Source organism: Mya arenaria, chromosome 4 (genome assembly GCF_026914265.1).
Source record: "Mya arenaria isolate MELC-2E11 chromosome 4, ASM2691426v1".
NCBI lineage: Eukaryota > Metazoa > Mollusca > Bivalvia > Myida > Myidae > Mya > Mya arenaria.
Window position 1 is genome coordinate 43764931 of NC_069125.1, and position 20620 is coordinate 43785550.

The 20620-nt window shown below is 34.5% G+C and overlaps 1 protein-coding gene across 1 annotated transcript; it reads right to left on the reverse strand.

Annotated features, from left to right (window-relative positions):
• Positions 1–2418: 2418 nt before the first annotated feature.
• On the reverse strand, positions 2419–12811 carry LOC128230830 (receptor-type guanylate cyclase gcy-13-like). Its single transcript, XM_052943274.1, has 9 exons — positions 12792–12811; positions 11278–11384; positions 10509–10712; positions 9527–9676; positions 8136–8317; positions 6751–6876; positions 3986–4118; positions 3423–3544; positions 2419–2535 (listed from the first exon to the last, which is right to left on the reverse strand). The coding sequence occupies exons 1-9, from the start codon at positions 12809–12811 to the stop codon at positions 2419–2421; spliced, it is 1161 nt and encodes a 386-aa protein (XP_052799234.1).
• Positions 12812–20620: the final 7809 nt, after the last annotated feature.

Below are 20620 nucleotides of genomic sequence, written 5' to 3' on the forward strand. Positions count from 1 at the left end.
TGTAATATCCAGTCAAATTAAAAATAGTTTTGGACTTAACCATTTCATTCTTTAAACTGATTTCATTAATGCTCAACCCCTTTGCCGATACGTGTTAAAGACTCATTTTTAGTATTTTGCTAGACATTAGGCCATTCGTTAGAAAAAAATATATAAGCAAAAGCATGATGAGATATTAGTTATTGTTTTTTGTAAACTTTTTTTTAATAAAACCGTTTCTTTCTATATATTACTCTAGATCCAAAACCAATCTTCGATTTCTGTAGCTCAATATCTTCAATGCGAATCTTCCATATGCTTTGAAGTAATGCATTCTCCAGCTTCCGTTTCCTGAAAAATATATATATATATATTTATATATATATATTTATAGTATATAATTACCTTTGCAGGGCCGCTTTTCATATAGCAGCCTTATAAAAAAAATGAACTTAGCGAATAAAATGAAAAACAATTCAAAGCTGAATCTTAAACAAAAACTAACAATGTTTTCAAACGAAAAATATGGTTATAAACAAGAACAAATGCCATAAGAATGCATTTGAATAAGTATGATGAAAAATACGGGGTATCTTTATTATTTGTTAACTTTAAGAATATGGTCTCTGATGTATCTTTATGGAATACACTTCTTTCGCTCGAAAACTAACGAAGCTTCATTTAATTCAGTAAAGATTTATTTTTGCCATCCAAATCCCTTAAAACTGTGTGAAGAAGGTTGTTTCACGATATAGTCTGATTATTGTGAAAGTCGGTTCGAAACACTTTATTTTACCTAACAATGTATCCAGCAACTAACACACTAGTAATAATTAGCATCCCAACAACACATGCTACCAACACTACAGTTATTGTATCTGAAACGAGAAAAATAACAATAATAATTTACTCTCGAAATAACAGAAGAAGAACGGTTATATTGATGTTAAACAGTCGGTTTATGCTGTTTGTGTTCTGTGTATCTTGTATTTAACGTTTGTGTTTCTAGCAATAATAATTTATTCTCGAAATAACAGACGAAGAAAGGTTATATTGATGTGTATGTGGTCTGTTTATGGCTTTTGTATTTGTGTATCTTGTATTTATACGTTTGTGTTTCTAGTGTTTCTAGTTCTTAGTCTTACCGGCCCTTGCCGCATGCCAATAAATAGGAGTATATATATATATATTTAATTTTGCCTACCGTGCATGTCCCTTGAGCATTTATTGTATGACAAACATAAATTTTGTATTTATTTATAAATATTAGGATAAATACGTATGTTCTCTTGTATCTTCTTGAACACTCCTAGTCGATAACCCTAGCCCTGTAAATAACTAAATTGTATTTAAAGCCTATGCGCGTTTTGTGAAGATGTTGTTTTTTTCTTTTGCTTTAACAATTTTTGCAAATTCGTGTGATTCTTGAGGTTTTGAAGGCTTCATGTTATACACACCAGTTTTAAATGCCGGTAATCTAGAACTGAAAACATCATTGCGACCGGACAAGATTAAGGTTGACTTATTAAACTAGTTAAGCTCAAAAATGATGATTGAGTCCTCGTTAGAAAACACTATCATTAAGCATGACATTGACCTGTAACATATGAAACCAGAACCTATAGGGTCCAGCTGATGACTAATACCAGTATGCATACAAAGTTTAATAACTTTACTTCAAGACAAACAGTTAATAGTCAATAGCATTGACATTTGACCTAATAGCCCCAGAATATTGGTCACTTACCGACCATTACCATTGTGGTGTACATATTATCTAAAGACCAAAAAACAAGAACGCCATTCAAAGTGGTTGAATACGAAGCTGTGACGCCGAATACATTATCAAAAAGGTAATTCCTATGTTACTGTGATGCTTCACAGGCGACGTAATAATGCAGTGAAGACTGCAGGGAAAAAGTAAGCAGTGTCTGCAGTGTCATTGAATTTAAGCTGGTGAAGTAAATAAGCATTGGAATACAAACATGTGGACGGATTCTTAGTTGTAAAAAAAAACATGCGTTTCTAACACTGCTAAAGCGATATCGTTGTTTGTTTGTCTTTTCAAAAATTCTTCCGAATACGATCGTCGTTCGCCCGAATATTAATGTATTAGTGCCTCCACTAATTGTCCAACATACGCTTTATATAGTCTGGCCGGACGAGGCACGTGGGTGCGTTCGTGTGCGCGCGTGTGTGTGTGTGTGTTAAACAATTCAATAAAAAATATTATCAACTAGGTTCAACAGTATAGAACACGAAAGAAATAACATTCAGTTCGTATTAGAACAGCGTGATGTGTGGTATTTACTTTTATCTTCAAAATATGTATATGTGTGCTTATTTTTTCAGCACTGCGTTAAGATTCAAAGAGAAAATGTGCAAATAAGAAATATGTCGCTGAAGATTTGTATTTCTAAATGAAAAATAAGAATGCGTTTAAATACCATTTTCAGGTATGGGGCACAATTCGCCAAAGAATCCGCACACTGGTTCATCTAAAGGATGATTGCCATCTGCTGTGTACCATTCAAACCCATGGGTAATTGAAATATTCTGAAAAGAATAGAAAGTACAATGAAATGATAAAGAGTTATATAGACGTCATTTAAGTAATACTTAAGAACACATCACAACAATAGTGTTATGCACATAAGTGCATTGTGAAAGAAAGATCCCTTTTTTAGTACAAAATACAATTAAAGTAGTTGCTGATACGTTCTGATTTAGATGGATCAGTGAAAGCAACGTTTCTTGAACAACTACCCCCTCCCACCCCCACCCCTTACCTAGCATCGGCTTAATCTCTTCTTTAATTATTGGCTTGAAAGATCCGTCATCTAAATGTGTTTAACTCACAAATAACCCACACGCATCGTGGAAAACATTTATATATTCATTTAAAAATACCAATCTGATTAAAAAGGTTCGTCTTTCTAATGGCGGGATTAAAATGCTGTAACATACTGTAATAGTATCTTTAGCGGAATAAAAGAAAACATGAAAAAAAGCAGTATTATTTCATCATAAATAGACAATACTATCTTAAGGCTTCCAGCATGACCCAAAATTAAATGATCAATGCCCAAACCGAGTATCAAAGCTCTACATAAAAGCATTCAAAAGTTATCGATCGAAAACGAAAGTGTAACATCGACAACGACGAAGCGGACGTCGATGTTGACGCGAACGCCGATGCCGCGGACGCCTAGATTAACGCGGATGATGATGCCGCGGATCTTGAGGTTTACGCGGACGTTGATACATCCGACGCCGAGGATGACGTAGTCGATGGTGCAGCAGACGCTGAGGTTGACGCGGACGAAGACGTCTGAATCAGGCAAAGTAAATCTATCTAATTTGATTTCCTCTTTAGTGCAAATACTTTTGGAACTGAAGAACATCGCAGGTCAAACTGTCATCTATAAGACTACTAAAAGTACCCTGTTCTTGTCGGTTGATATGGCAACAACTTCCGGCTGCGTGTCCTCTCCGCGAAACTGATTCATCCAGAAGAAAGGAACACGGTCTCCGTTCATCCCTATATCGCATGGTCCTCCGATTCCTTGGAAATAGACAATAGATTGATGTGTTAAGCCGTTAAAAAGATATTCATAGATAAGATAACTCGACAAGATTTAATGGTTTCAAATATAAAATAGATAAAAAAAATTATAATCGCATATCTGCGGTTTCCTATCATGAGAGCAAAATGCATTTGTGTTAAAAACATATGTTGTCAAATCGATGTTTATGATGAGATTTTTAGAATTGTCACACGTGCTCCTAATTCATTTTTTTTATTCTCAGTTACTTGATAACATACGATGTATAATTAAATATGTGACGCGACGGAAGATTTTCTTCTTGTGAGGCCTTTGAAAAAAAAACATTTGAAGAACTCAAGGTTTAGTTCAGTTAATGCAACTTACTAGCATACATCGCTTCAAATAGAGCTTTAACCTTAAGCTGCTTGCTTATGTAAAACATAGTAAGTGGGACCTACCATCAAAGGACAGATTTTTGCTGAAAGCCAACATAGCTGCCCCATCCCTCACATCCAGAACGTTCGATGCACTGTAGTTGACCCACAGGCCATAAAGATAGGCGGCATTGTACATGTCCTCCGCAGAAGTTGACTGTTGACAAAGGAAATCTATGTATAGTAGAGATTGACAATGTGTGGCATTCATAGACAGACAGATCGACACATTGTTCTATAGGTGCTACCTGTATAAATGTAAAATGTGCAAACGTTGGTGTAAAAGGGTATCGCTTGGCTTTCCAATAAGCCAGAAAGTAAAAGCAGGTGTAAAGTATACTGGCCGCTGGCCGCATTTGAACTTTTATTTAAGAGTATGAGTGTTTTTGTTTAGTTCGCAAGGTGACAAATTACATCTTCTCATCAAATGCCCACTGTATGCACACCTAATGCGTCAATATAATCCGAGTAATTAATACATTCCTCTATGAAACATATTATATCGATGTAAAGGAGTAATGAAATTCGCCTTTGAAAAGAAGCTTTATTGTAATAAGTCCTTCAAATTAAGAAACACATTATTATAAAAAAAATGTATGTGTTTTTTTGTTCCATAAGAGAAGAGCATATATTTTGTCTATTGTTATCCGTATCTCGAATGTTTGATGATTAGTTGTGATACTATTGTCCGTCCTTTGTTGTCATCAGATGTATTTATATAAAGTAATTTAGACACTCGCTATTTACTATGATGATTCAAAGCTCCGTGTTCGTGACAAACTTCTGAATAATTACGAGAATTCCATTATATAATATTAATAATCTTTGTTAAGATAATATAAATCTACTCTCACTAATTAGTTTCTATTTGGAATGTTTTTAAAGAATGAAAATAATACTTATTTTCATGTCGCATGTCATTTTTTCGTTTTTAGGATGAGCTTGTAAAGCTTAAGTCGAACAAAAAATATTATTCCGTTCTGTTTTTTTTTTAATTATTAGTTTATGTTTCACCATATTGCTTCGAGTTTAATGTCTAAGTAAAGATTCCATTTTATCGAAGGAAAACCCGTATAAATAGGTCCACGTCGATACTCGTAAGGCGGTTGTCTGATAATTAAGTGTTTTGTTTTGGACAGAATAACTTAAAAACAACTCAGCCAATTTGTAAAGTAACATCGGCATTTTTCCCGTAGAAACTTTTACCTTACTGTCTGGTAGGATTACTATCGACATACGCTTGTCAATGACAAATAATTACTTTTGCTTTAAAGCCATCACCCCCAAAAAACACATTTACATAAAACCAAAAACCTACATGAAATACACACGACATAAAAAAGACAAGAAAATCAATATAAACAGTTGTTTTTATCAGTTTTATAATGTGAATATTCTTTTTAAAGTGTGAGCGTTTTCTTAAGGTTTGCAATAGATGAGTTGCAACAGACTTTATTGTGTATAACATAAAGTTGCGTTTCCTAATTTAAAAACCATGTGAGAATACATCGCTGATTTTACGAGTACATGTAATTGTGTTGGTACTTACGATGCGCTCTACAAACCTTAGGTCTATGCCATCTTCCGGCTTTAATTTCTCATCGATGTGATTAAAGTCTAAGCGTCGTTAATGCTTTTCTTAAATCAGCAGCTATCCATACAATTCAGTTGGTAAACTTAAATCTGCAAAAAGTGCAAATATGTTTAAGCTTTGGATGAAACATTTAATTTTGCATCCAAAGCTGTATTAATTTTGGAGTGTCTGTGTCTGAAGATTTTATGATTTGGGTCTTCAAACGCACTTTTGCATTAAAGAAACTCCATTAGTGTACTAGAACTGAAACCGGCAAAAAATAACGAATAATGGCCTTCTAACAACTCTACGACTTTGCTGTGCCGTTTTTGTCAAAATACAAAACACTTTTGATAACCAACCGTAATTGCATCGCCGTGAACGGATTACGGACGGATTACATCTCCGAGACGCAGTGCATCTTTTCACGCTTACATGAAACTGTATGGGTTAACATATAAGCAAGTAACGCGCATTTATTATTAACATATTTGAAAGAAGCAACTGTACACAATAAGGTCAAATAATATAACATTGGCATATACATGTGAACGTGACTCTTTCTCCTTTGCGAAGCTCGTCTGAAGTGCGTTTTGTAAAATGACAAAACAACGATATAAGATAATTATCGGCGGGTCATATGTTAATATTCTAAATAAATAATCAGAACGTGTGTTTATGTTTCCATCTTATCGTCTTGTCAAATATTCGTGTATTTATATCAAAGGGTCATGTGACCTTGTCCATGATAGTGTCCTTATGTGAAAACAAGGAGTTTTCTTGTTGTCATCTTTGATTATTCAGTATTATCTCATCTGGAAGCGTATATCGTAAATGCTGTTGTGGTTATCGTGTCATGTGGACAGTGGGGTGTTTTAATTAACATGACAACACGTTGTTTCGTTAAGAAGATGAATAACATGTTTTAGAATAAACATATGTAGAATAGCATTCTAAGATATCAATTAGACTATGGGAGAAAAGAGATGTACCCGTTTGCGATGATTGGTCACTCAAAAAAGAGATCCTTTAGCATAAGAGCGCCATTACGTTCCATAGTTTTTTCGTAAATGGGGTTAGAAGGTACCAATCACCCAAACTATACAAGGTTTCGCTACCTTCTGGTATTAGCCTCATAATATAGGCTCAAGCTACGCAGTGTGCTCGCTTAAATGGCTTAAATGGTTTAATTAAAACATAGAAAACATAGACTTGCTGTAATATTGTTCCTCAGAGGATAGTCGTTGTTCCATGGCGGGAGAGCAGCCTTCTCGTTCACCTCTTTCTGAAAGTTTTCAATCGCCTCGCGTCCCTCATCTGTCGTCCACTTGGCTGAGTTGATCTAAGATAAATGAGACAAAGGGATTAAAATGTCGCCATTTCCGGAAGATTTCTAAATAAATCAATTTCCAAGTTATATATAATCTAGATGCCTACATAAACGCCGGACCGTATGAAAAGTTGTCAAAAGAGAAAAAAAGACTATGAATAATTTTATGAAAAGAAGTCTTGTTTAATATATAGATGAAAGTCAGTTTGTCACAAAAGTACATTTTTATATTTTTTAATCAGCTTAACAAAACTGTAATAAAACCTATACATAAAATGATTAAGGAAGCGAATGACACACTTTCTCTCTCAAATTCTTTGTCTCGGACATGTACTAATTTTTGGTCTTTGTCAACATTTTATTGTTTATTTATCAGGATGTTGATGGTATGTGGATAAACGTGTTTGCAAATTGACAACGCCATTCAATATGCTGGTGCATTATCTGACGGTGCATTTAACTCCGGCCCTAATCCACTATGTGAAATTCAAGTGCAACTTATTTAGCATGCAAACCGACATTCAACACTCACGTGTAGCTAATTACTGAAAAGGCGGGCTCATACCTCCAAAATGTATCAATACATTTGCAGTTTGCAGTGGTTTTAATTAGACTGACCAGTAAAATTGTAACTTTCAAATACATTACCAAGAACGGCACGGGTACAAAAGCAACTGTTTAAAGAGTTTAAACTGACTGTTCGGGGTCACTGAGGGGACGCTGCAAATTGGCAATCGTTTCGGTAAAGAATAGCATTTGGGTCAAGCCTTGTATTACTGATTTTCTGATTTTTGTTGAGTTTATTTGCGAACAGTATCCTTCCCATCTACGGTTTAACCGACTCACGTATTGCATTTGATACTCGTATATTTTACGAGGAAACTTCCGATCAGTTAATTACAGAGTGAACAACTTCTTTAAGAGTAAAGGTAAGTCTCATTACATTAAAAACAAAACGTGATATCCATTTTCAAGAAAATCTGAAAGAAAAATACTTGCATTTGAGATTGACTTTTTATAGTCATTTTTGGCTTCCTAACTGTTATGAGTGTTCGTAATTTACGAATAGGATTGACATTTTCATTAACTGGTGTGACAAGTATTTCTTAACATTTAATGAGGTTACTTATATACACTTCATGCCAGGATCATATTTCTGTTATGCGATAACAACTATTCTCATTAAAAAAACTCGCTATACGAAAAAAGACAATATTCATTTAAGCTTACATACTGCTTACGACGGTCGATCAAAATGCTTTAACACTTACGTAAATGATATGCTGGAACGCTCTCCTCGCCTGCTCATCAAACGCATCATTCATCTTCCAAATGTCCTCTGTTGGCGCGCTTAAGTATGTTGTAATAAACACGTATTCTCCATTACACATACCCAGCTCACAGGCTAATATCATATACCGACGAAGGTTATTTTCATCGCAAATATAGATAACTGAAATGGGGAAAGAGGTATAATGATTTTGATAACCGAAACTCTTTTCGCAAAGTAAAATCTATAGGATTCGGATTGAAACAATAGACCAAAGTGTTTGTTATGGTGTGCTTTGCTCTGATTGAACAACAAATGCATGCTGCCGCTTAACATATTGTACTAGGGTATGATTATTCCAAGAAATTGTTTATTCAGTAATTTAATCTCATGTCATCTCCTTAATTTGCTTTATTGCTATTTTTCCTGTTTGACGTCGTACATTATTTGTTTTTAAAGTTCTAAGGCTTGTTTTCTGATATTAGAGATATCATTTCGTGTCATTAAGGGGAAGTTAGTTACTTTTGTCTCATTACGGTTGTAAGACGTATTCGTGTTAATTCGTAGTATGATTATATGATATAATTTTTGCAATTTTCGCCGTCTGCAAAAAAATGTTTTTGGTTATGAACGAGTCGTGATTCCAGGTAAAAATGATGAACACGAGTAAACGTTTGAAATCTCGTGACGCCATTAAACGGCAAACGTATCCACATATTTTCACATTGACTCAGCAGTATTTTTTGGACAACGATAACGTTCATTTATTTGAGAATCACTTGAACGGCGAGAGCCTTTGAAAAAGTAAAAACATGATCATAGGCCGTTCCTGGAACTGTGCAAGAAAGGGCGATATGATTATGTTCTAATTCCGTTCGCTGTAGCTCGTAGAAAATGTCGCGATATTGTGGCATGGGTTTATCAAACTTGTGCTTTGTTCAAAATGGCATGACGCTTTACTATGATTATCTCATTCATCGAAAATTCAAGTTTATTTAACAAAATGATATACTGAAAAACAGTCCACTAGCATTTGTTTGTCAAGGGTTATAACATTATTGCATTAGATCAAATGAATTAAATATTCAAATCACTGCGGTTCTGCGTCGTATGTATAGTACTCTACTGCGACAACACATGTTTTCACATGAGACGTTTATTTTTAGAATAAATAAATTTCAACAGAACATCAGGTGTGGAATTATGATGAGATAGTTGAGATGTTTTAAAAAGCAATTTATGATAGTAAAATAACACTGTACATGTAAGTACTTTTACGAATTTCATAAAAATTGGGATGAAATTTTTCACCCCATATTGTTCAGAAACGGTGATGAAGAAATGATAATAATTAATTGTACACACAGCAAATCCATGAAAAGATATAAATACTTCTGCTCGTTTGTTTGATGATGCTCAGATAGTTCACCATTACGGTCCTAGTTAGAACAGTGGCCGGGTGGTAAGCGATGCTCTGCATGATTGTCAGGTTGTGGGCGGAGAACTCCTCCTTGATCCCTTCAGCTGTGTACAGGCACAAACCTAGGATGTAACGAGGGCCATTAGGGGGTTACTCGTTATTATGACAAGTGAGGTCCAAAACACTCTTGGTTACACTGGTCATAAATTGGCTCAGGGAGAGCAATACTTGATAAGCACATAGAGTGCTGGTTTTTCTACCTTCTGTTCCCTGTGCGTAGGAGAGAATACTTAATTGGTTAATAGATAATATGACCAGTGTAAAAACATAATTTTCTATTAAGGCATTAATCAAAATAGGATATAATCAGTGGTCCAACCAATAAATTGGTTAAGGATAATTACTGAGAACAAGTCCGAATTTCTCGAACATTCAGGATCAAGTAGCAGGATCAAGATAAGCAGACGATATTTGTTTTGGTTTACTTTGATGAATATTTTCATTGAAAATTTTGACACTTTGTAAGGAAATTTAAGTCGAAGACAATCACGATAATCTATAGTTTTATTTAGAAAATGAATTTGAAATTAAAGAATGTACTGAAGCCTGCTACGAGAAATTTTGGCTTGGTCCTCATTGGCAATGGTAGCGTTCTACTGGAACAAGGCAAGTAATCTTACACGCACTGCGATCTTGTTTAACGGCACATTGAACAAAAGCCAAAAATAAATACTATAAGGGACGCAAACGTCACTCAAGAGGTTGCACAAATAACAATAGCACGTTTATCAAAACATGTTGGAGCTACCACTGTCGAAGTCGAAACTTCTTGGTGTTTCATTGAGGTCTTCTGCATTGGTATTGTGTAAAAAGGCAGGAAAAGAGGAAGAAGAAGAAAAAGAAGATGCAGAAGCAGAAGAAGAAGAGTTTACTTCTTATTTGCTTAGCACTTACCAAAATCAAGATAGAGATTTCCAATTTTTGTCCAGTTGAATGTGTTAAACATAGTGACGATCAGTCTGGCGGATTCACTCAGCGGCCCGACAGTTCTTACCAGGGTACTAAACAGGTTTTTATCGGAGAGTTCGAAGCTGTTGGCAATCCACGTGATCATAGGAAAGTTCCAGTAAGAAGTCAAGTGGGCGGCAGGAACAGTAACTTGAATGGTGAATAATACAATAGAATAGTAACTACATTGACAGGCCCTGTTTAAGAATCAAAGACCAACATATAATGCTCGAGTTCAATGTTTTTCAGCGTTTTTCCTTATTGCCATGACATTACCTGTTGTTGTTGTTCTTCGTACAAAGTATTTTGTACAAATCAAACAAGGAAGCATTTACTTAAAAACCAGTTGAAGTATCCCTATACGCTATTATAGACTTAGAATAAGAAACCATTACTATGTGATGGTCCCAAACAATACACGAAAAGGAGGGGTCATGCACGGACTTCGCGTATAGATAATTTATGCAATTTATTTCTTATTTACAAACATAAAATTTCCGACTATTTAAAACAGGTTTGGAAAGTTTCTTCAAATCTGGTTGTTGTTCATTATGGAATTGATTAAAACTGAAAAAGGTTCTTTTAAAAATTAATTTTAATCCCTGCTACACCGTCCTAACATATCTACATAATTGTGTTTTCATATGTACGTAATCGTAGATTTTTGAGAATGAGTTTGAAAGAAGATTGACACGAGACTATCAATTGTGTTTACTTCTTGAGGACGGCGATCCAAAGATGACGTCGACATTTTCATTCTTAACCAGATCGACCACGTGACCTACTCCTTGGGACTGGTTTTCAGAGCTCCGCCACACGTAACTGAAAGCGGGAAGTCGGTATTAAAACTTGTCACCCAAAAATGAGTTTAAATCATGTCCAAATAAAATAACTAAGCATCAATGAAACAGCGAATACTTATTATAATTGCTCATTGGAGGATAAACAAGTTTTATATTGATATCGATATTAAATGCTGGGAATCGTTTACAACAGTGTTAATCTTGTTTAAAACATTCGGTTTAGATATAAATAACAATCTGAATAACAACTTTCTTTATCCTATGGTGTATAAATAAATATTGTTTGCACAATGTAATAACACGTTTAATGTTGTATATAGTAATATTGTTTGTTTTAAAAGCATCGTGTTGTAAATAGTATCTCCTATAACTCTAACTTCGAGTAGCAATACAATTTACTGTCTTGTATCATGAAATGTATATATGTTGTTCTGTTGAGACTTTAAGGCTAGTGGTTTTGTTGAGACTTTAAGGCTAGTTGTTTTGTTGAGACTTTAAGGCTAGTTGTTTTGTTGAGACTTTAAGGCTAGTTGTTTTGTTGAGACTTTAAGGCTAGTTGTTCTGTTGAGACTTTAAGGCAAGTTGTTCTGTTGAGACTTTAAGGCTAGTTGTTTTGTTGAGACTTTAAGGCTAGTTGTTTTGTTGAGACTTTAAGGCTAGTTGTTCTGCTGAGACTTTAAGGCTAGTTGTTTTGTTGAGACTTTAAGGCTAGTTGTTTTGTTGAGACTTTAAGGCTAGTTGTTCTGCTGAGACTTTAAGGCTAGTTGTTCTGCTGAGACTTTAAGGCTAGTTGTTCTGCTGAGACTTTAAGGCTAGTTGTTTTGTTGAGACTTTAAGGCTAGTTGTTTTGTTGAGACTTTAAGGCTAGTTTTTCTGCTGAGACTTTAAGGCTAGTTGTTCTGCTGAGACTTTAAGGCTAGTTGTTCTGCTGAGACTTTAAGGCTAGTTGTTCTGTTGAGACTTTAAGGCTAGTTGTTCTGTTGAGACTTTAAGGCTAGTTGTTTTGTTGAGACTTTAAGGCTAGTTGTTTTGTTGAGACTTTAAGGCTAGTTGTTTTGTTGAGACTTTAAGGCTAGTTGTTCTGTTGAGACTTTAAGGCTTGTTGTTTTGTTGAGAGTTTAAGGCTATAAAACAAAAGGCAATGTGTTATAAATATAAGCATTAATACAAAATCATTGTTTCAATGTAAAAAGTCTCCAAGCAGATATTTTTTTCAAGTCATCACCTTTTTCTCTCAAATGCATGCACAACATGAACATATTGAGGTATACAATAAAGACAATGCAATGTAGATGCTCAACTAAATTAAAGAAAATATATCCTGTAAACATATTACCACATTTAAACCACATAATTAATTTGTTAAATATAGGATGTGTATCTACCGCACAAAACCGTTCTATTTATTAAACGTTTCACATATTACCCTTGTTCCTGCTTGTGCATTTTTTCTTCAGCACAATTAAAAATAATCGTAGCTGTAATTGAGTGATATTTACTGGAAATATGAGTTTTTATGTCACTTGCATATAATTATGATATTGTCTTTTCATTATTGAAACAAGAAATATCTTAAACATGAAAGTACTGGCAACCTTGGTTTTATACATATAATACAACGATTACCGTAGCTGTAGTAAAAGGTACGCAATATGCATCTAGACTGTCATCTTCCCATAGATTCACAAGAAATGTCTTAAAACAATTCCCAATTATCAGTGACATTCAGTTTATCAGTCAGATACAATTGGAAATCACTTGTAATTATTTTGATATCAATTTATATTAGTGGTATTAATATGCATGACATATTGCCATATGTTATGAATTAGAATAAACACAACTGTATAATACTTTATTTGTAACCAAACCATTATAGTAATATTCTACAAAGCAAGTAGTATTTTTATGTTAACATTGTATGATTCATTTATTAACGAAATAAATCGAAAGATGCACATGTGAATTGAATATGTAACTAATGAATCCACATATACAGGTAGTTATAACTTTGTCAAACAGTCAGGGCAAACAGGAAGGTTTGCTGGCTACAAATGTTCCAGTGGGCAAGTGGGTTTCACCGCGTGCTGCAGATTCATTAACAAGGCCACACTTTCGTTACATCACGCCAACGCGAGTGACTAATATTGCTTTAGAAATAACTTCTTGCATAATCGTTGTAAATAAGTTAATATGAATAACCAAATGTTTGTTTATATTTGTTTGTTTATGTACAAGTCTGACCGATATTGAGTTCAAAATGGAAATGGTGCTTTCATGTACAATATGTGATACTTAGCCTTCTAAGGTAATATAAACGAACAAACTTGACAGTAAATATCTGCTGTATGACAATTTACACATGACAAACAGTGTGCTGTGAAATAAATTAATTTCTGAAGGATGGACCTGATAAATAATGTTGACAGATATCATGCTGCCATCGTGTTTTAATATACATTGTTGTGAATAAGCATCGACCAACGCAATGTTTTATTAGCTCACATTGTCATGATTTAGCATATCTTTCACAAATTAACATACCATATTTGAATAAATAATAATAAACACCGTAGTTTATGTTATCCTTCTAGACTATATGAAAACGCTCACAAACACCGTAGTTTATGTTTATCCCTCTAGACTTGCGAAAACGCTCACAACACCGTAGTTTATGCTTATCCTTCTAGACTATACGAACACGCTCACAGCACCATGGTTAATGCTTATCCTTCTAGACTTTACGATAACACTCACAACACCACAGTTTATGTTTAACCTTCTAGACTATACGATATCACTCACAACACCATAGTTTATGTTTATCCTTCTTGACAATACGATAACACTCACAACACCATAGTTTATGCTTATCCTTCTAGACTATACGATAACACTCACAACACCATAGTTTATGCTTATCCTTCAAGACTATACGATAACACTCACAACACCATAGTTTATGCCTATTCTTCTAGACTATACGATATCACTCACAACACCATAGTTTATGCCTATCCTTCTAGACTATACGATTACGCTCACAACATCGTTGTTTATGCTTATTCTTCTAGACTATACGATAAATGCCGACAACACCATAGTTTACGCTTATCCTTGTAGAATTTACGATGACACTCACAAAACCAAAGTTTATGCCTATCATTTTAGACTATAGGATAACGCTCATAACACCATAGTTATGCTTATTCTTCTAGACTATACGATATCACTCACAACACCATAGTTCATGCCTATTCTTCTAGACTATACGATATCACTCACAACACCATAGTTCATGCCTATTCTTCTAGACTATACGATAACACTCACAACACCATAGCTTATGCTATCCTTTGACGGCTGCGCGAAGAGTCCCGAAATATACGTGATCGGTTGTGACATATACTTTCTATCCAGTAATTTTTAGATTCGTCAACAATGGGTTCAGTGCTTTTGTACATTAAAGCCACACTCTCGGCTTCGGTCAGTATATTTTTTCGGATTGACGAATGAAGAAACAAGATGCTAGATTAATAGGGCCTCTTTAACATCTCTTATTAATCTTATCACCGATATCGAGAAGTTTCGACACAAAAGACAACCACGTTCAAAGGTATTTCTCTTAAAGGCGTATGCCCTAATTTGGCCTTTGTATTTATATTTACGAAAACAACAACATTTTAATTACTCGTTGCACTATGTCTCTTAGACCTTTTTTTTACAAAATCATTAACCTTATACAGTTCTCTGTCACTGTGTTGTAGTGGATATGGTCCCCGACTGTAGACCGAGAAGACCCGGGTACTATATTTGCTGTCGGCCGTACAATTTAATACTTTAATGAAATTAATTTCATATGAAAGCATAGCATGTTGTTGTTTGTTCAAACTGCTCAGATAGATTCTATATAACATCAAAATTGCAGTAAATCGGCATTCAACCTGTCAAACATCAACAAAAACATACACATATTGACAACTTTCGCTACGTCTCCGGATCAAAACTTAATCTCAGCTAAGTAAATGTATTTAACATTTGGTAAAATGTTTTATATTTGCATTTAAAACTTCAGCATATTGGTATTTACGCAGAAATTATTTGGTAACTGAAGAAAATGACCAGCTAAATTTAAAGTCGCTTCTTATTATAAAACATACAGTGAATATACAGGGCCAAGGATATATATCGATTGATTAAATGACCCTTCTATATCTCAATGTAGAAGCTTTACAAACACAGGACGAGAGGTATGTACGTGAAGTTAGCGGCCTAGCGGCCTGGCGGCCTAATTATTTTTTTCTATTTCCAAGCAATTGTTAATGCGTTCTTGTTTTTTTTTAAATGATAAATCAAGGTTTTTTATTCATATAGTTACATAGCGGCCTTAAATTGTTATCTATTCAGAATATTTTTCTTTACCTTTTATTCTAAAACAATTTTAAATTAACTGTTTTATGCACAAATTATCACTCTGAAGCGTTTTTCAACTTTTTTTCAAAAAAGTCGATCGAGCGCTTCAGCGGCCTAGCGGCATAGCGGCGTGAAATTAGCGGCCTAGCGGCCTAGCGGCCTAAATTGAATCCTATTTCAAAGCATGTATACATGCATTTTCTTCTAAAACAATGACATTTTAACTGTTTTTATCCACAAATTAACACTTAATAAACAGTAAATATATCATTGATTAAGAAGATCAGGCATGTTTAATGCTTTGAAATAGCTGACTGCTCAATCGACTTTTTTTTTACATGTATATTTCCTTTATTTATTTATAGCGTTGAAACATCGATCCAGTATACGAGAATAGAAATAACATAGATTTTGTGATTATTGAAACTTTTTTTTAATATTGTCAATAATAAAAAGATATTTTAGATGTTCGAACAACTATATTAGAGCTATAAAATAATAATACATTATGATAATACAAATGTTTTCTTGGTGGAAAATACGATACTAATGAAAATATGAGACAAAATGTGTCTCCTAAAGTCGTCTAGATTCATTTTTGAAATATTTTACTACAATACCTAGCTTAAGATTACAATGTATGTAATAAAGTATGCAAACTTAATGTAAGTATTGCTGAACATCGAACCTTTTACATGACATGTTTCGCCTTAGATGTAAATTGTCTAAACAGAAGTGTTAACGATTATTTTTTATCAGTTTTATTTCTTGGAAAAGAATACGTAAAATATTTTTTTCTTCAAAATACGTCGAGAAAATAAAAACTTATATTAAAGTGTGTCTAATTCTGGATAAACCCCCGTGCAACCAAAAGCAAACATACCTGGCATATACATATATCTTAATCAAGATGTGTTATAAGGGTCTTCGCCTTGCAATGGTTACCGAAACAGAAAATCACTGGGGGGGGGGGGGGGGGGGGGTTAATCTATTTTTTGGACTTCACAACCTCGCGCTTATAAGTAAAACATTTATCAAGAACCGGGTGAGTAATCACATGACTTAAAGGGGTTCTCACATGGGACACCACGGTTTTACATCCGATGTAAACAAACAAGTAGGTGAAGTTGATTTCTAAATATCTTTTTTGGACAGAAAAGATTTTAAAACATTCCTTAGTCTATATTGTACACATGTAGAAGCAGAAAATAGTTAAGTCTTTTAAAGGTTAACGAAATATTTTCACGTGATTCCTCACCCTTCCAAGTCCACATGGATACACCTGAAGACATCAAATACATGAACTACACAGTAAATATTAATGAACCAGTTTGTCTAGGCCTTGATATTGTCTATGAGAACACAAAGGAATTTAAAACCCTAAATCATTTCTTTTTCACACAGCATGTTGTCTGATTGAGTATACATGTAAAAAATCTCTTGTTGTTTTTTGCAAATTTGCTTAACACAGTTAAGATCGTTATAATAATGTATCGCGCCTAATGACATCGAGCGTGTTATTTGATATCATGTGTACACATCATAGTAATTGATATATATAATATACCATCTAAGGCCAACGATCTTCCGAGTAATTTTTACCACTGTTAGAGATCATGTACAATCAACGACTGAACGCAGAAATCTTCAATTAAAGCGTCTAGTCAATAGCTCGAGAAACAAAAGATCCACTCGGGAATCAAGAAATGTCATAAACTGTCCGTTACCAAGTAAACGGTAATCAAGACTTGTCAGCGGCCAATCGAACTTTATGGTATATTCAGTAATTACCAGCGTGCTATGTATTTACAGAATACTGTCGCTCGACTGTCAGCGAAATAATGTCACAAAACAAAAGGAAAAGGAAGTACGGCACGAAGTGTAGAATTTATATAATATTTCAAGATGAGTACAAATTCACCTTAATCTGCTAAAAATATATTCGTTTTCCTTTATTAGATCATATTTTTCTGCATATGCACAATTAAATTCAGCAAAGGCAATAGAGAGAAAAAATGTGCAGTCTTACATCGTTGAAGTTCATATAAAAAGGACATGCAAAGGGGTTGAGTAACATTCACTACGGTTGAAACTATAAGGACCAGCCCAGTAGCCATTGATACAACATATCTATTTCAATAAATGTTGGGTACCGCCTCGTTAATGAAAAAAGTATGAGAAAACAATTTTTTTCCAAACGAATCTAGTAGAAAATACAAAGTTTGAATACATTTAAAGTAAAATTGAGGACTTATGTTGTTTATAAACAGAACCAAACTGCAACAAACTTATAAATTTGCTACTGTGCACAAGTTCGTCTCTCTTATGGTTTCTTTCAATTTCTTTTGGGAATTTTCGAGTTCTTCTCTAGAAAAAAATGATAAAAAATCCTTAAAAATAAAATACAAATCATACGATGGTGTATAAAATCTAATTTTCTCTTCTCATTTGATGTAGAAAATAAGCAGTTCATAAATTGATATCTGCAATAATTATTTCCGGAAATATTAAGTGCTCTTAACACTCTCGGAATAATGCATCTAAACAATTTCTTTTATTAAATATGCTACCAACTCAGGCATGGGCATTTTCTTCGTGTCTATTGACAAACTTGAAATAATTGCCTCTACTAATATTTTTAATGGCAGTTTAGCATGCTCTAGTATGATAAAAGACATTTAACGACTTAAGGAGGAAACTTGGTATATAGTATGTCCTTCTGTTTCTGTGTATTTTTGCATTTTAAATTAATGTTCCCTTTAAACTATTTAAAACATACAGTAAACTATCCAATATGCGACCACCCCGTTTTCAAGACCAACCCCCGCTAATGAGAACGATTTCTTTCAGAACCGGTCTTTTTCCTCTATAATTCAATGGCTGTAACCCCCCCCCCCCCCCAAAAAAAGGGGGGCACCCAGTATTTCAGTAATACGGCCACTTAATCCAGTCACTATCCATTTAATGACCAACGAGCGGTGTGTTATACCAAATGAATCTTTTTCTAAAGTCTTGCCACATGATTGGCCTACAACCTATTCTGTCGCGTCCTTAGTCCATATATCATCATTGGAATTGTCAATTCATTTAAATCCATATATTTCTTAATCTTCAACCTTTAACACTTTCAACTCCTGGCGTCAATTTCTAGAAACTTCTTAAGTCTATTTTAACAGGATTAAGCTAAGCTCATTATTTTTTTTCCAAAAAATTGTGTAATATTTTCTTCGTTAAGAGTTCTTATACTTACGTTAGGAACAATCTTTATGATAATCACAATAAGCCATTTTTCGTTTATCAAAATTCAATATAAGTATCAGGGGTGTAGCTAGGCTTGACTGAATGGTACGCACGAAAGGGGGGGCAGGGGGGTTATCCCTGTAGCCGGTGGGGGTTCGGGGGGTCTCCCCAGGGGAAAAAATGGAAAATGTAACTACCATGTTGAGCTCTGAGGTGTATTTGGAGCGATTTGTAGGTTCGAGTCCGCTGGCTTTGTAGTTACCAATTGATTGATTTAGGCTCAGAAAGCTATCAAGCACATAGAAGCAACGTACGTTGACCTTATCTGATCCTCCTTTTATTCTGATATCAATTTTTAGCTAAGCCCTCGACTTTGATGCCATTTGGTCCATTTTTTATTCTTAAAATTGATGTTACGCACATGCGTAAGTGCGCAACGCTGCCTACGCCCCTGGTTAAGTATGTAGTTTGGCTAATTGAAATAATCTATTTAAGCCTGTAAAGCTTAAGAAGTTTCGAGAAATTATGGCCTGAACAGTAAATGAGCGGATCTGCAGGGGTGGTTGCAAGACTCAAAATTAGTAGGGGTGTACACGTATTAATATCCAGGGGCCATTCCATATTTTGACATTAGCCGGTACAAACTTGGGGACTTACTGTTATCTGTTCTAAAAAGTGTATAAGGGTCCTGCCTAAAGCAAAGACCCAAGTAAAATTCGGCTAAAATCAGTATATACACATTTACCTCATAAAGCAAAGACCCAAGTAAAATTCGGCTAAATTCAGTATATACACATTTACCTCATAAAGCAAAGACCCAAGTAAAATTCGGCTAAAATCAGTATATACACATTTACCTCATAAAGCAAAGACCAAAGTAAAATTCGGCTAAATTCAGTATATACACATTTACCTCATAAAGCAAAGACCCAAGTAAAATTCGGCTAAAATCAGTATATACACATTTACCTCATAAAGCAAAGACCCAAGTAAAATACGGCTAAAATCAGTATATACACATTTACTTCATAAAGCAAAGACCAAAGTAAAATTCGGCTAAAATCAGTATATACACATTTACCTCATAAAGCAAAGACCCAAGTAAAATTCGGCTAAATTCAGTATATACACATTTACCTCATAAAGTAAAGACCCAAGTAAAATTCGGCTAAAATCAGTATATACACATTTACCTCATAAAGCAAAGACCCAAGTAAAATTCGGCTAAAATCAGTATATACACATTTACTTCATTGAGGGGATAGAACATGTTGTCAAACCGACAAGACTGGGGATTTCCTGTATTGTCATTGTACTACAAACGACGTCAGCGGGCAACAAGTCCATCGGAGGAAAACATCCGACTTCATTGCCCGCTGTACTTTACCATGTACTTTTGTAGAAAATAATGAGTTAGGCCTCATACTTAAGAAACTTATAAAGAAGTGGAACGCGCGTGCTCTTCGACCGAAAAATGATTTCCTTAATATGAGATCAGATACATCACTATAAAATAGTATAATAAACCAAGGATGGACGGCTTTATCTAAAGATGGGAAAATGACGGTGAAATTTAGCATGACAGAAACATGATCATTTTTT